This window comes from Amblyraja radiata, chromosome 14 (genome assembly GCF_010909765.2).
Source record: "Amblyraja radiata isolate CabotCenter1 chromosome 14, sAmbRad1.1.pri, whole genome shotgun sequence".
Classification (NCBI taxonomy): Eukaryota; Metazoa; Chordata; class Chondrichthyes; order Rajiformes; family Rajidae; genus Amblyraja; species Amblyraja radiata.
In genome coordinates, this window is record NC_045969.1 from 34513135 (window position 1) to 34529041 (window position 15907).

General features: G+C 42.3%; 1 protein-coding gene across 1 annotated transcript in view; it reads right to left on the minus strand.

Annotated features, from left to right (window-relative positions):
• Positions 1-15907, minus strand: part of otc (ornithine transcarbamylase) — a 43223-nt gene that overhangs the window by 19740 nt on the left and 7576 nt on the right. The window contains exons 3-4 of the mRNA XM_033033107.1: positions 15400-15481; positions 2732-2819 (exon numbers count right to left, since the gene is read on the minus strand). Of these exons, the coding sequence (XP_032888998.1) occupies positions 2732-2819; positions 15400-15481 (170 nt within the window). The remainder of the gene's footprint in view (positions 1-2731; positions 2820-15399; positions 15482-15907) is intronic.

Sequence of the window (15907 nt, forward strand, 5' to 3'; positions counted from 1 at the left end):
GGGCGGGCAACAGATAACCTCAGCAAGGGTCGAGGCCCAAAGATTTAACAGATGCCGGTATTCTGACATGTTAATATCGTGATCTTAATCGTTCAAAATATTTTGCTGAAATCACAAATTGGTGACAAGATAGTAATTAGTTTTGCCCCACAAACTCACAAATTGCATATATTAGCCCATCAAACTCTACATTTAGCAATGGTAACAGTTAAGGCAAGACTGGTTTAGTTTAGAGACACAGCATGGCAACAGACCCTTCAGCCATTCAAGTCCACATCAACCATCATTCACCCATTCACACCAGTTCTATGTTATCCCACTTTCTCATCCACTTCCTGCACACCAGTGGCAATTTCATTTTTACAGAAGCTAATTAACTTACAAACCTGCACGTTTTGGGGATGTGGGAGGTAACTGAAGCAACCGGAGGAAACCCACGTGGTCATAGAGAAAACGTGCAAACTCCGGACAGACAGCAGTCGAGGTCAGGATCGAACCTGGGTCACTGGCGCTGTGAGGCAGCAGCTCTACCAGCTGCTCCACTGTGCCAAGACTGATTTAATTTTGTATCCATTTATATTGATCATCCATGCGTAGAAGCTAGATCTTTAACGCTCTTTTAGGTACTCTAATTGCACAAATAAGCTGTTCAGCACATCTCCTAATGCCACAGTGACCAGTTCTAGTAGCAGTTACACCCATCAGGAAACCATCCACGCACTTCCAAGTGTGATTTAGTTCAGCGGGACTAATGTTTCTCTAGCACTATTCATACTTGTAATGATGTTATCACCATGTACGGCACCTATCTCTGCCCACCTGTCATAGACTGGAGCAAAAATGTGCAATCTGTAATCTTCATTTCTAACACGCAGTGAAATAAGAAGCAAACTCAGCAGCAAGTCAGGAAAGAGACAGGAATGAAAAGGGTCTCAGACACAATGCTGGTGTGCAGCTGCCTGCAGCTGCCTGATGCCGTTTCATTGCAGCCTGTCCTTGTTAACTCATTGCTGGGTCGCGCTGCAGCCTCTCCAGATCATGCCAACAAGCTGCAATCTCCACATGAATAAGGAGCCTGTCTCCTGGCATGGGGCCACTTGTGGTTTGGGACTCAGTTTGCGAGGGCAATTTTATGGGATGAAGCCATGTTGTCAGATGTGCTGAAGACCCATCTTCCCCTTTTCCTGGCCTTCTTCACCTCAATGGCTGTATTGCTGTGTATGTCTGTGTATTATGTATATGGCTGCATTACTGTATATGAATGTATATGGCTGTATCGCTACATATATTGGTACATATGGCTGTAACATGGTACATGGTTGTATTGGTGTGTGTGGCTGTATTGCGTACATGATATTTGCTGTAAATGAATGTGTATTGCTGTATATATTGGTGCATGTGGCTGTATATCTACATGGCTGTACTGTCTATGACTGTATTGCTGTATATGACTATAGCTGTATATGGCTGTACTGCTGTATATAATGGTGCATATGGCTGTAATGCTGTACATGGCTGTATCGCGTATGACAAAAGCTGTATATGATTTATTGCTCTTTATGGCTGTGTATTGCTGTATACATTGGCACATTTGGCTGCATTGCTGTATATGACTGTATTTCTGTATGTGGCTATATATCGGGGCTGTCATGGAGAGAATCCTCGAGGTCCTGACCCATTTCCCATGTTAACCTTGTGACAAAGACAGAAGCAATCACTGTGGGTTGCAGCTGTGGGGAGTTGCACACGTTTTATTCTAACTGAGTAATTGGGGTGGTAATTACTGATGATTTTTGAAGAGATAAATTTTCCCAATGTTGCTATTTTCTGGGGTTGGCACCTATTTACCGCACTAAAGGAGCATAATATTTTACTTCCGAGTACATGTTATTCACTTGTAAAGTTTGGGCTTAGAACAGGAATTTAATCACCAACCAGAGAGTGGTCCTGACCTTCCATCTACCTCATTGGAGATCTTCGAACTATCTTTACTTGGACTTTACTTTCCATTAAAAATGATTCCCTCTATCCTGTATCCGTACACTGTGGACGATGATTGTAATCATATATAGTCTTTCCGCACACGACAAAATAAAGCTTATCACTGTACCTCAGTATACGTGACAGTAATAAACTAAACTAAACTAAACTGATGCAGAACCACAGCCAGTTTCCAAGGTATGTGGCCTTGCTTCACTCCAACGCCATCCGATGTTAAAACTGAACTCAGCCCACCAATCCTACTGTGTACTTCACCCAGAAAAGAGTTGAACATGAAAAAGGGTCCTTACCCGAAACATCACCTGTCCTTTTTCTCCAGAGATGCTGCCTGACCTGCTGAGTTACTCCTGCACTTTGTGTCTATCTCTGTTGAGCATTGTTTTATATGTAATTGAATTGCTTCTATTTTTTCTTATTACTAGATTGTCAGCCATAAGGGAAAATTACTGCCTCGCATATAACTCATCAATGAATTTCAATGATGTATGCAGAGATAACCTGACTATCTTGATATTTAAATATTATTTGTCACTTCTTTTAACTTTCACTCGCTTGTTTTTATTAAAAACCACAAATTCTGGAGTGCATCACATTCTGGAAAGACCCTTGCAATTTTGCCTCAGTCCTGGAGGCAGATTATTTTTGTCGTTTATATTACTGTAACACACGCTCAGAATCGTAGTGCATTATCTTTACGCATTTCGCTTTAATTTTTTATGTTGCTACTAACCTTGCGGTATCTTTACGACTCTCATTCACTCCCAAATGAATATCTTGTGTTGTAAGGAAACACGGGTGTCCACCGAGCAATGCAAATCCTTCAGGGACACAAAAAAGGGAATTTTGCAGTTATACTTAAAATTATTGAATAACAAGCAAAGCTTTTTTTTAGTTCCTGGATCGTGTCTTTATTGAAATCTTCAACACATAAATAATGCTCTGCAAAATATACAAAATTTGCCACAAGGCATCTAAGGACTGTTAACTGTGCTATAAGCAGTGTGGCCACATTAATCTGAGATAGCTTCAAGGTCAAAACCACAGATGTCTATTGAATAATGCATTTGTACCATGCCCAGCCTGTCCAAAGAGAAGAAAACATTTAATCTTCAGCATGGTCTGTAGGGGAGAAAAAATAATATACAGAACATACACAATTTTTACGTAATGGTTTTAAAGAAAGTAAGCAGCTTAATAAGCAGCAGGAACTGGGTAGGAACCAAGTTTTCAGAAGGTGGAGAGGCAATTATTGGGTGCACAGTAATTCGTTAAGGTTAGTCGAGGATTAAGATAGAGGGGATAAGTTTTCAGAAGCAAAGAGTTTGATGAGGTGGAGCGGACAAAATGAAAGGTCCATGGTAGATTGGACGGCTGAAGCGATTAAATGATGAAAGGATGCGCTTGCGATGAAAGGTGGTGGTGAAGATTTTGTAAATGGGAAACAGAAATGAGAGTCGGTTGCTGAGGAAATGGGTTTTCCTCCCTGTGAAGTCAATAGATGCTAATATCAAACAAGGATGCCACATCTGGGTGACACAGTTCTGTAAATATATGTTGGTTTGCAAGTCAGATTATAATTACTCTCATCATCCCGCATCTACATTTTAAGGAGAATTGCTGCATATTTGTTTCTTTTGTTGCTGTTTGGACAAGGTTCAGCATTCATTAACAGGGCTTGCTGATTTGAGAGTTGACATTTCTCTTGTCACTGCCTTGTCTGTAAAAGGGTCCCAACCCCAGAAACGTCACCTATCCATGTTCTCCAGAGATGCTGCCTGACCCACTGAGTTGTCCTCATTCTTTAGGGAATGGGGGTTCCCCTCTTCTACTATAGATGAGGCTCTCACCAGGGTCCCTTCTATACCCCATAACTCTGCTCTCATTCCCCATCCCCCCACTCGTAATAAGGGCAGAGGCCCCCTTGTCCTCACCTTCCATCCTACCAGCCGTCACATACAACAAATAATCCTCCGACATTTTCGCCACCTCCAACGGGATCCCACGACTGGCCACATCTTCCTATCCCCTCTCCTTTCAGCTTTCCGCAGAGACCGCTCCCTCCATAATTTCCTGGTCAATTCGGCCCTTCACACCCAAACCACCCCCTCGCCTGGCACTTTCCCTTGCAACCGCAGGAAATGCTACACTTGTCGCATTACCTCCCCCCTTGACTCCATCCAAGGACCCTAGCAGTCTTTCCAGGTGCTGCATAGGTTCACCTGCACCTCCTCCAACCTCATCTATTGCATCCGCTGCTCTAGGTGTCAGCTGCTCCATATCGGTGAGACCAAGAGTAGGCTTGGCGATCGCTTCACCCAACACCTCCGCTCAGTTCGCAATAACCAACCTGATCTCCCGGTGGCTCAGCACTTCAACTCCCCCTCCCATTCCTAATCCGACCTTTCTGTTCTGGGCCTTCTCCATGGCCAGAGTGAGGACCACTGTAAATTGGAGGAGCAGCACCTCAAATTTCACTTGGGTAGTTTACACCCCAGCAGCATGAACAGTGACTTCTCCAATTTCAGGTAGTCCCTGCTTTCTCCTTCTTTCCCCCTCCCCTTCCCAGCTCTCCCGCAGCCCACTGTCTCCGCCTCTTCCTTTCTTCTTCCCGCCCCCACCCCCACATCAGTCTGAAGAAGGGTTCCTTTGATTTTCTAGCATCTGCAGTTCCTTCTTAAACACTGAGTTACTCCAGCGCTTTGTGCCTTTTTTTGTTCTCCATAGATGCTGCCTCCATAGATATTACTCCAGCACTGTATTTGTTTTGTAAACCAGCATCTCCAGTTCCTTGTGTCTCTCTCTTGTTAACTCTTCCATCTATTGTACCCGGGTTTGACGTGACTGTTTCGATGAATAGTATTATCTGATCTGTTTGGATCATGAGCTATACAAAGCGTTACACTGTAACTGAGTGCACATGACAATAGTAAACCTAAACCTAATACATAGTTTGAAGTGATAGCGCAAGATTCTAACTCCCATTTAATATCCTTTCTCCAGTTTCCAGGAAGAAACCTCCCCCCACAACACACAACCTTTTGGCCCTGGGGGAGGACTCTGCAATAAAATATTTTGAAATCCATTTATCCGTATGCTTTCAAGAGTTAATGAGGAGCTGTTTGTATCTTTGGCCAGATACAACTCCTTGAGATGTATTATTATTTGTTATTATTAATGAGGACCATTTCTTTGAAAAGGGAGCCCTCTGGTGTCTTGGCTGAATCCTTCAACTTTGGTTGCAAAAGATTAGTTAAATTGAGAGTCAGTTTCCTCCAAAAAACAAGAGATGTAAATGCTCTTGGAAGTGTTTAACCAACCAGGTGCTTTATTGTTTTAATGGCATTCACACAATATTGGTTCATCGACGCTGGGAAAATCCCATAAAAATTATTATCTCCAATTCCAAGGTTCACAAACAGAGTGGCCGGTTTTCCTATATAGCATGACAGTCTATCTGTTTCATGGAGACTGGTGGCCCCATAGCAGAAGCGTCCACATCGCGGGGCTGGAAACTGGAAGTATCCTGAGCTAATTCTGCTACCACAATCATCTATTGCAACAAGTGATGGCTCCCACTGATTGTTGCCGGAAGCTTGCGTCCTTTTCAGGACGGACGTTGACAGCGATGTCAACATTTGAAACATGAAAGATGGACACGAAAGAAGATGGAGACGAATCTAGTACAGTTTTTCACAGCTGCTGCCATTTGCATTCTTGGACAATAGCTGTTAAAGGGACAGATGACACAACATTCTTTCAACTACAAGGGAGTGCTGAGAGCAGTTTCAATGGATAATCCTTGCAAAGTTTGGGGGGGGCGGGTGTGAGAGGATGGGGGGGTACAGTGGGTGGGAGGGGATTAAAGAAAGACATTGGTCTGAAACAGGGGATCGAGGAGACTTGGTAAGATTAGTGGATAATGTCCTCAGGAGAAATGGAGACAAGGAACAGCAGATCTGGAGTCCACCCAAGACTGCAAGTAATTGCAGAGAATTTTGGACTCAGCCCAGACCTTTATGCAAACAAACCTCCCTTCCATTGACTCCATTTACACTTAGTTTTAGTTGTAGAGATCCAGCACAGAAACAGGCCCTTCAGCCCACCGAGTCCGCACAGACATGCAATCCCCGTACACTAGCACTATCCTGTACACTAGAGAAAATTTACAATCTTTACCAAAGCAAATTATCCTACAACCCTGTACGTCTTTGGAGCGTGGATGGAAACGGGAGAATGTACAAACTCCGTACAAACAGCACCCATAGTCAGGATCAAATCATGGTGTCTGATGCTGTAAGGCAGCAATTCAATCGCAGCGCCACCGTGCTGACCACTGAATCATCCTATCAACAACTAGAGAGCAGTCCTGAGCTGTTATCTACCTCATTGGAGACCCTCAGACTTTCTTCAACCGGACTTTACTGGGATTAGCCCAATATACCAACTTGGTTGGCTTGGACAAGGTGGGCCAAAGGACCTGTTTCCATGCTATAGCTCCACGTCTCTACGGAGTGATCTTGAAGCTAGGAGGCTCAGATATACTGTTACCTAGAGCACCATAGGCAAAATAATTCAGGCACGTGTGAGACCATGTGCGGCCAAAGGATATCTTGGATCTCATAGACAATAGACAATAAGTGCAGGAGTAGGCCCTTCGGCCCTTTGAGCCAGCACCGCCATTCAATGTGATCATGGCTGATCATCCCCAATCAGTACCCCGTTCCTGCCTTCTCCCCATATCCCCTGACTCCGCTATCTTTAAGAGCCCTATCTAGCTCTCTCTTGAAAGTATCCAGAGGACCGGCCTCCACCGCCCTCTGAGACAGAGAATTCCACACTCACAACTCTCTGTGAGAAAAAGTGTTTCCACGTCTCCGTTCTAAATGGCTTACCCCTTATTCTTAAACTGTGGCCCCCAATCCAACATCGGGAACAGGTTTCCTGCCTCTAGCGTGTCCAAATCCTTAATAATCGTATATGTTTCAATATATGTAGTAAATGCCTACTATTTTCTGTGTGCTTAAGCAAAGCAATAATTTCATTGTCCTATACAGGGACACATGACAATAAACTCACTTGACTTGACTTGACTTGAAGATATCCTCTCATCCTTCTATTCCAGAGTATACAAGCCCAGCCGCTCCATTCTCTCAGCATATGACAGTCCTGCCATCCCGAGAATTAACCTTGTACACCTACGCTGCACTTCCTCAATATGAAGAATGTCCTTCCTCAAATTAGGGGACCAAAACTGCACACAATGCTCCAACTGCAAAAGGACCTCTTTGCTCCTATACTCTTGTTATAAAGGCCAACATGCCATTCGCTTTCTTCACTGCCTGCTGTACCTGCATGCTTACTTTCATTGACTGATGGACAAGGACCCCCAGATCCTGTTGTACTTCCCCTTTTCCCAATGACACCATTTAGATAGTAATCTGCCGTCCTTTGGTTTTTCCTACCAAAGTGGATAACCTCACATTATCCACATTAAACTGCATCTGCCTTGCATCTGCCCACTCATCCAACCTGTCCAAATCCTCCTCACAGTTTACACTGCCACCCAGCTCCGTGTCATCTGCAAATTTGCTAATGTTACTTTGAATCCCTTCATCTAAATCATTGATATATATTGTATATAGCTGCGGCCCCAGCACCGAGCCTTGCGACACCCCATTCGTCACTGCCTGCCATTCTGAAAGGGACCCATTAATCCCTACTTTTTGTTTCCTGTCAATCAATTTTCTATCCATGTCAGCACTCTACCCCCAATACCATGTGCCCTAATTTTGCCCACTAATCTCCTATGTGGGACCTTATCAAATGCTTTCTGAAAGTCCAGATACACTACATCCACTGGCTCTCCCTTGTCCATTTTCCTAGTTACATCCTCAAAAAATTCCAGAAGATTAGCCAAGCATGATCTTCGTAAATCCATGCTGACTCGGACCGATCCTGTTACTGCTATCCAAATGTGCTGCTATTTCATCTTTTATAATTGACTCCAGCATCTTCCCCACCACCGATGTCATGCTAACTGGTCTATAATTCCCTGTTTTCTCTCTCCCGCCTTTCTTAAAAAGTGGGATAACATTACCTACCCTCCAATCCACAGGAACTGATCCTGAATCTATAGAACATTGGAAAATTATCACCAATGCGTCCACGATTTCTAGAGCCACTTCCTTAAGTACCCTGGGATGCAGACCATCACAGTGGACGATGAATGCTGTTTGAGTATTAAGCCCCTGGTATCATGCGAGTAAATGGGGGTGGCAGAGTGGCGTAGTAGTAGAGTTGCTGCCTTGCAGCGCCAGAGACTCAGGTTCAATCCTGACTACGAATGTTGTCTGTACGGAGTTTGTACGTTCTCCCTGTGATCACGTGGGTTTTCTCTGGGTGCTCCGGTTTCCTCCCACATTCCAAAGATGTGTAACTTTGTAGGTTAATTGGCTTCTGTAAATTGTCCCTAGTGTGTCGGATAGAATTAGTCTATGGGTGATCACTGGTCGGCGCAGACTCAACAGGCTGAAGGGCCTGTTTCCCCGCTGTATCTCTAATTAAACTAAAATACAAACTGTCCTCTTACAAATCAGTGAGGTTTACATTTGCAGAGATGAATTCCTGACAGTGCAACCACTGACATCAATCAGGGGAGTTTTATGCCAGAAAAATAAAGCTAAGGCAAACATAAATGCTGCTAAGAAGTCAGGAGTTGATTTTCTGTGCAGTTGTGAAATAACAAACATGCGCACAAAGTCACTCTGTCTCAGGTTGAGATGATTTTCAACTGTGTATGACCATTTTTGAAGTTATGCCAAACATTTTTTAGGCCTTCGATTTGTGTTTTGAGTTAGATTGGCAATAAAGTTACCCTTTTTGTGAAGAACATATTGTTAATTATGTACAATTCAAGTTTGGGTTGACAACAAAATAGATGGAATGATGGTCAACAAATAACTTCTACCCTTGAGATAATATAAAAATTACAGAACCTTGTTTGATGTGGGGTAAATGAACTTCTTCAGTTGGCAGTCGTAGCTTTTCCTTGTACAAGAAAGGAGAAGTAATCCAAAGCAAAAACAAATAGAGGATGTTAATTTTAAGTGGATAAGGGAAGTTCTGACCTCGGTAAATTGAAAGCAAAGGTTGGCAGCAAAACTGGCTGGCCTTCAAGGGGAGAATGGATTGGATAAGAATATGTTCTGTAAAAACTGACTTCATGTACCATGAGTTCACAGAACTATATTGCACAGAACATCCTGTGAATAAGATTGGGCAATGGTCATTGATCACAGAGCTATGTTAAAAGCAACTTTGGACAGCCAGCAACTCCACTAAGTTTCATTAAGCACTGCCTTGAATGCCTGAAATATTGACCTCACTTTGTTACAATCTCCTGATGCATCATCTCACCTACAAAGCTATTTTTGTTGTCAAGAATGGTTATAATATTTAAATATCTTTATGAAACCAGATGCAACCGGGGTGGCACAGTGGTAGAGTTGCTGCCTTGCAGCGCCAGAGACCCGGGTTCGATCCTGACTATGGGTGCTGTCTATACGGAGTTTGTATCTTCTCCCTGTGAACGCGTGGGTTTTCTCTGGGTGCTCCGGTTTCCTCTCACACTCCAAAGCCGTACAAGTTTGTCTGTAAATTTATTTCTGTAAATTGTCCCTAGTGTGTAGGGTGCTACTGTACGGGGTGATCGCTGCTCGGCACCGACATGGTGGGCCGAAGGGCCTGTTTCCACGCTGTAACTTTGAAGTAAAAAATTCTAAAGATAATAAGCAAAGCACATGGAGACTCCCTAAATACCAAACTCTTGATCCACTCTGTCCATTTCGTTTTTCATTATAAGAAATATCATGATTTGTATTTTCTTTTGCAACATCAAACAATAATGGACTAAGCCACATAAAATTACTTTGCAAATTCTGTCAGCGAAATGTTCCATTATCTTTCCTCTTGGAATTTTAAAAACTAAATCACACTCTACATTCATGACATTAAAAATTAATTCAATTAAAATTCTTGTTCTGTTTTTGTTCTTTGGGATGTGCAGATGCCAGTGAGAGTCTATTGAATGGATACTCCGGTAGTTTGCCTCCGATCCTCATCAAATTCAATCACAAAGTTGTATACCCAGGAGCAACACTGCCTCAGAAAGCAATCAAATATGTCCCCTGATCAATGCGTCACTGCATAAAAATATTTGCCTCTGGCACTGCCGAGCATCTGCGTACTTGAAATAGAACCTCGATACAAAAAGAAGCTTTTAACAGGTGTAATGGGGGAGAGATACATGCCCAGAATCCAGCCAAATTTAGCATGTCAAGCAGCAGGGAGGAGAGGATTATATGAGGGAGATACTCTGCATCAGTGAAAGCAATAGACCTGCGTGGTCTGCTCGATTGAATATTCTGATATCTCCCTCTTGTGCTTGAAAGCTGCAACTCAGTCAAAATACTACAGCAAGGGCACAAAGTGCTGGAGTAGCTCAGTGGGTCAGGCAGCATCTCCAGAAGACATGGATAGGTGATGTTTCGGGTCAGGTCTGAAGAAGAGTCCCAACCCAAAATGTCACCTAACCACGTTCTCTGAAGATGCTGCCTTACCTGCTGAGTTACTCCAGCACTTTGTGCCTTTCCTTGTAAACTGCAGTTCCTTGGAACTATCACAAGTAATCACATGAAACTGTAACACTGGACATTCAACAGATTGAACATATTCAACGTTCAATCTAGCAGCACAGGATCCCTATATAACAGAAATGGTTGATACTCTTTCCCAATATGCTTTCAACAAATAGAGTGGGCTAATTTTGACTTCATGGGACTGCATGATATTTGAGGCAATTGACACCACATTTTTGCAGTGAGGAAAGAAAATTGTAGATAATTTTCTTTTCATATCTCAGCACATACATTTTTAGATTGTCCATCTGTGAGCAAGCTCTCGAGTGGGGGGGGGGGATTTTAAAGTGAATTCCAATGTGCCAATTAGCTATCTGGCAATTATCCATCTGCCAATGAAACTCCCATCATCTGTATCCACGTATCACTGGCCAGGCTTTGTCCTGTCCCCACCTCTTTTCCAGCTTTCTTCCCCCTGACTAGAATCAGTCTGATGGAGGGTCCCGACCCAAAACACCGCCTGTCCATTCCCCCCACAGATGTTGCCTGACCCGCTGAGTAACTCCAGCACTTTGTCTTTTGCTCAGGATACCAGCATCTGCAGTTCCTTGTGCCTCTATATTTTGATTAAATTAATTTGAAGTCAGAGTGACAAATACTCCGACTTTTCCCACAAAAAAAATCCCCAAGCCTGCAGCAACAAAATGTTACTGTCATAATAGAACCACTTATTTTTTGTGATTTACTGCTACTTTGCTGAATCCAGCGGGTTTGTACATTCAGTTAATACAAGTACCACAATCCTTTCAGTACATTAATTCAATCAAAACTCCTGCTGCGATTTTCAGTAATTGTCAATTCCCGCTGTGTTATCTATGCCACACAAAACAGGTTTCTGCACCTGGCTAATTGGCACATTGGAATTCACTTCAAAGTCCACCCCCAGAGAGTGTGCTCACAGATGGACTAGTCTAAGAATATGCGTGCTGAGATTTAAAGAAAAAAAACAATCCAGCATTTTCTTTGTTCACTGAAAAATACCAGTAATAAGCAAAGATCTTATAGCGGAGCTATAAGATCTTTGGTTAAAAAGTGCCATGGGATTGAAAGAAAATGAGCTTTAGCAGATATGATAATGGTGTTTAAAAGGCTTTTAGCTGGGCACATGGAAACGCAGGGAAAGGAGGGATAGGGATCACATGCAGGCAGAGATTAGTTTATCTTGGCATTATGTTTGGCACAGATATTGTGGGCTAAGGGCTTGTTATTGTGCTGTATTTTTCTATGTTCTATGTTCGAACTGTAGAATATCAGAGTAAATATCAGAATATCAGAGAAGCTTCAGAACCACAGATGTTGCACAATGCAAAATGTAGTTACAATTTCCTTTGCATGCCAATTGTATATTTGCCAACAAGGTATGTATTGAGAAGAAAATGTCTCAGTGTCACAAAAGGCATAGAGTCATAGTCATACAGCATGGAAACAGGCCATTCAGCCCAACTTGCCCGTGCTGACCAAGATTACCCATCTACAAGAGTCCCACTACCCTGCAATCCCTGCCATATACCTCTAAGCCTTTCCTTTCCATGGACCTTTCCAACTGTCTTTTCAATGCTGTTACAGAACCTGGTTCAACTACTGCCATAGGCAGCTCATTCCATTCACCTATTACCCTCTGTGTAGCCCCTCAGGTTCCTATAAGATGTATCCCCTCTCACCTTAAAGCCATGTGATCTTGATTCCCCTACTCTGGATAAAAGAGTCTGATCCTTCTACCCCATCTGATCCAATACACCTCTATAAGATCACCCCTTATCTACCTGCACTCCAAGGAATAAAGTCCGTACCTGCCCAGCCTCTCCCTATAGCTCAGGCCCCCAAATCCTGGCAACACCTCGTAACTCTTCTCTGCACTCTTTCCAGCTTAACAATTTATTTAATAAATGAATCGACTGTACTTTCTAATCTCTGAAACTGTCCATTCATTAGTCATACAACTGTGATCCTACTGGTCTGCACACTGAAACTGTTAAATACACTGCACACTGTAATCATGTTCCTGGCCCACGCATTCCTCTCAGCTGCACATTCTGGTCAGACAAGTGTAATCAGCAGATTCCTTTACATAGTATCGCATTACATAGAACACACAGTGAATGCAAATTTGACGTTCTCACAAAGTGGAAAATAGTACGGCTTTATTGTATGCGTGCGATTGTTGGAATATCGACTCTTGTCATCGAGGACTTCACCGAAACTAGTAGGCACCAAGCTCAAATTCCTCTTCAGATGTTTCGAGTTATTCTTGATCATTTCCATTTCCTTTTCTGGGTGGCACAGTGGCGCAACGGTAGAGTTGCTGCCTGTCAGAGACCCAGGTTCGATCCTGACTACGGATACTGTCTGTACTGAGTTTGTACGTTCTCCCTGTGACTGCGTGGGTTTTCCCCGGGTGGCCCAGTTTCCTCCAAAATGTGCAGGTTTGCATGATAATCGGCTTCTGTAAATTGTCCCTAGTGTGTCGAAGAGAACTAGTGTGCGGGTGATCACTGGCTGGCACGGATTCGGTGGGCCAAAGGGGCCTGTTTCCACGCTGTATCTCTAAACTAAACTAAAGTGTGCCAGACAGTCCCACCCGGACAGGAAAGCAAGAATCTCTTCTCTTGGTTCTCCCGGTTCAGCATTGGCCAGAAGAACAGTCAATCACACCAGCCAGGCAGCAATTCTGGCTGCTGAACTCACATGAATGAAACCGATCCCCAGCTGATTCACAATGCTGAAGGCAATTGTCATCAAATTCTGATACAACATGCTGGAGTAACTCAGCGGCTCAGGCAACATGTCTGGAGAACATTGATAAGTGATGTCTTCCGGTCGGCACCCTTCTTTAGACTCTTTACAAAAAAACAACACAAAGTACTGGAGTAACTCAGTGGGTCAGGCAACATGTGTGGAGAACATGGATAGGTGATGTTTCTAGTCGGCACCCTTCTTCAGACACTTTACAAAAAAATTATACAAAGTGCTGGAGTAACTCAGCGGGTCAGGCAACATCTCTGGAAAACATGGATAGCCGACGTTTCGGGTCAGGACCATCTTCAGACACCAGTGACAGTAAATTCTGCTTTTTCAAACTGGCGCCCCAGAAGTTGTACAGTTGTCAACCACAGAGGCAACTTTTCTGGTTCGTGATGCTGTCCTCAGGTTACATTAATCATTATCATGGAAATGTTATCAACTTTAAAGCACACTCAACCATCAATGCATTATGTGGAAATACTATGAATCTTTGGTTTATAGGCTTGAATATGTTCACAATACAAGCTCTAACATTTTGGGTTTTTAATTTAATTTAACTTTCTTTTCCACATATTCCTCAATATCTTTGAATGATGAAAATCTATCAATTACAGATTACAATTTAACAAAGGGCCTAGTGACAATTGCTATTTCTGGTAGGAGGTTCCAAAGTTCCATCACCCTTTGCAGATAAAAAGACTGAAGTCTTAGACAATGTCTTCTGGAGAAAGTTCTACACTATCTCAGTTGCCATCTTTTGGAAAAACAATCTTTGTTAAGGTGCATATCCTTTGTCAGTTTTTGAAGTTGGGCAGAAGTGATCCAGACCTTTAGTTCACATTTAACAGTTATCCTTGCATCAACGACCACTAAATCAGGATCACTGATCATTATCTTTCTGCTCATTGTTGTATACAAACTGTCTGCCATCTTGTCTATGTTATGATGACCATCCTTCACAAAACAAATATAAAAGTCTCGATCCGAAGCATCGCCTGTCCATGTTCTCCAGGGATGCTGCCTGACTCACTGAATTACTCCAGCACTTTGCGTGCTTTTTTGTAAACCGGTGACTGAAGTTCTTTGTTTCTGCATAAAAATGCTAAGATAGTTTGAAACAAACTCAATATGAATAAAATTCTATTTTTTTGTAAGTTTGTTTTTTCCTTTTCATTTCTAGCCAGTGAAAAGGCATAGACTAGATTAAAGAAAAATTATGGATGATAAATGGAATTTATTTTAAAATATTTCAATTTTTGCTCATTCAAAACTATTTTAAGCTCTGCTCTCCAAAGGCAGAACCAGGCAAGCAAGCATTAAAAAATTACCTCAAGAATTATTTTGAAATATTTGCGTTTTTACTTTTATGTGCTCCCAGTCTTCGTCCTTGCATAGTTGACTCACTATGTGATAAGAAGTAAATCATTTAATTGTTTGCTCAGAATACGGTAACCTTTATGAAATAGTCAAATAATGTTGCAAGGTTTCTATTAAGTGGCTTTGGAGCTGTATGTTAAAATGTTATCAATCAGTAACCAGAGAACCACAGCTTTGTGATGTATTGATACAGTTTGAAATTATTTTGTTTCAGGTCTGTAGGTAGGTTGTTGCTTTTAGAGGGCCCAAAGCAGAAAAGCCCCAGACAGAATTCAGAGATAGTAGAACTGCAGCACTGTGGCAGAGTTGCTGACTTACAGTGCCAGATGTGTAATCCACCAATACTCATAACCATAAATGACTACTAATTTTTAATTTAATTTATCTTGGACATTGTTGATTGTAGTTATTTTCTTCAGGAAATTACTTTTGTTATTCTTTGCTGAGGACTCTTAACCATATTTTTATTAATGTTAAAAAATGATTATTAATCTGTGACCAGAAATCATCTGGAATATAATATTCGTCATTATTCTAGACAAGGTCAACAAGATCTGTTACTCTTTGAAGAAAAATCCTTTACCTGTTTCAGTCGATATTCTTGTTCTGGTGCTTCTTTTTTCAAAGATCATGGCAATGGATTTTCCTTGAAGCAAAGGGAGGATCTTTCATAATGATGGGGAGCAAAAGAGAATATCATTAAATGTTTTACTGGACCAAATCTCCACATTAGTAACAACAGAAAATAGAGTCATGGCGTTACAGAGTCATCCAGCACGGAAACAGGCCCTTCCGCCCATCTTGTCCATCTCACCCGACCAAGACGCCCTATCTAAGTTTGTCCCACTTACCCACATCTGGCTTATATCCCTCTAAACATTTCCTATTCATATACCTATCCAAGTGTCTTACATGTTATTAGTACTGCCTCGACTACCTCCTCTGGCGGTTCGTTCCATATACTCACTGAGGGAAGCAAATATCAAATGTATTATTATTCAACAGGAAGTGAACACCAGGGGAAAAATCCCAATTCAAATGAAGAGTTTATCTGCACAACCTTCACTCAGAGCATATATCAGTGATGCAAA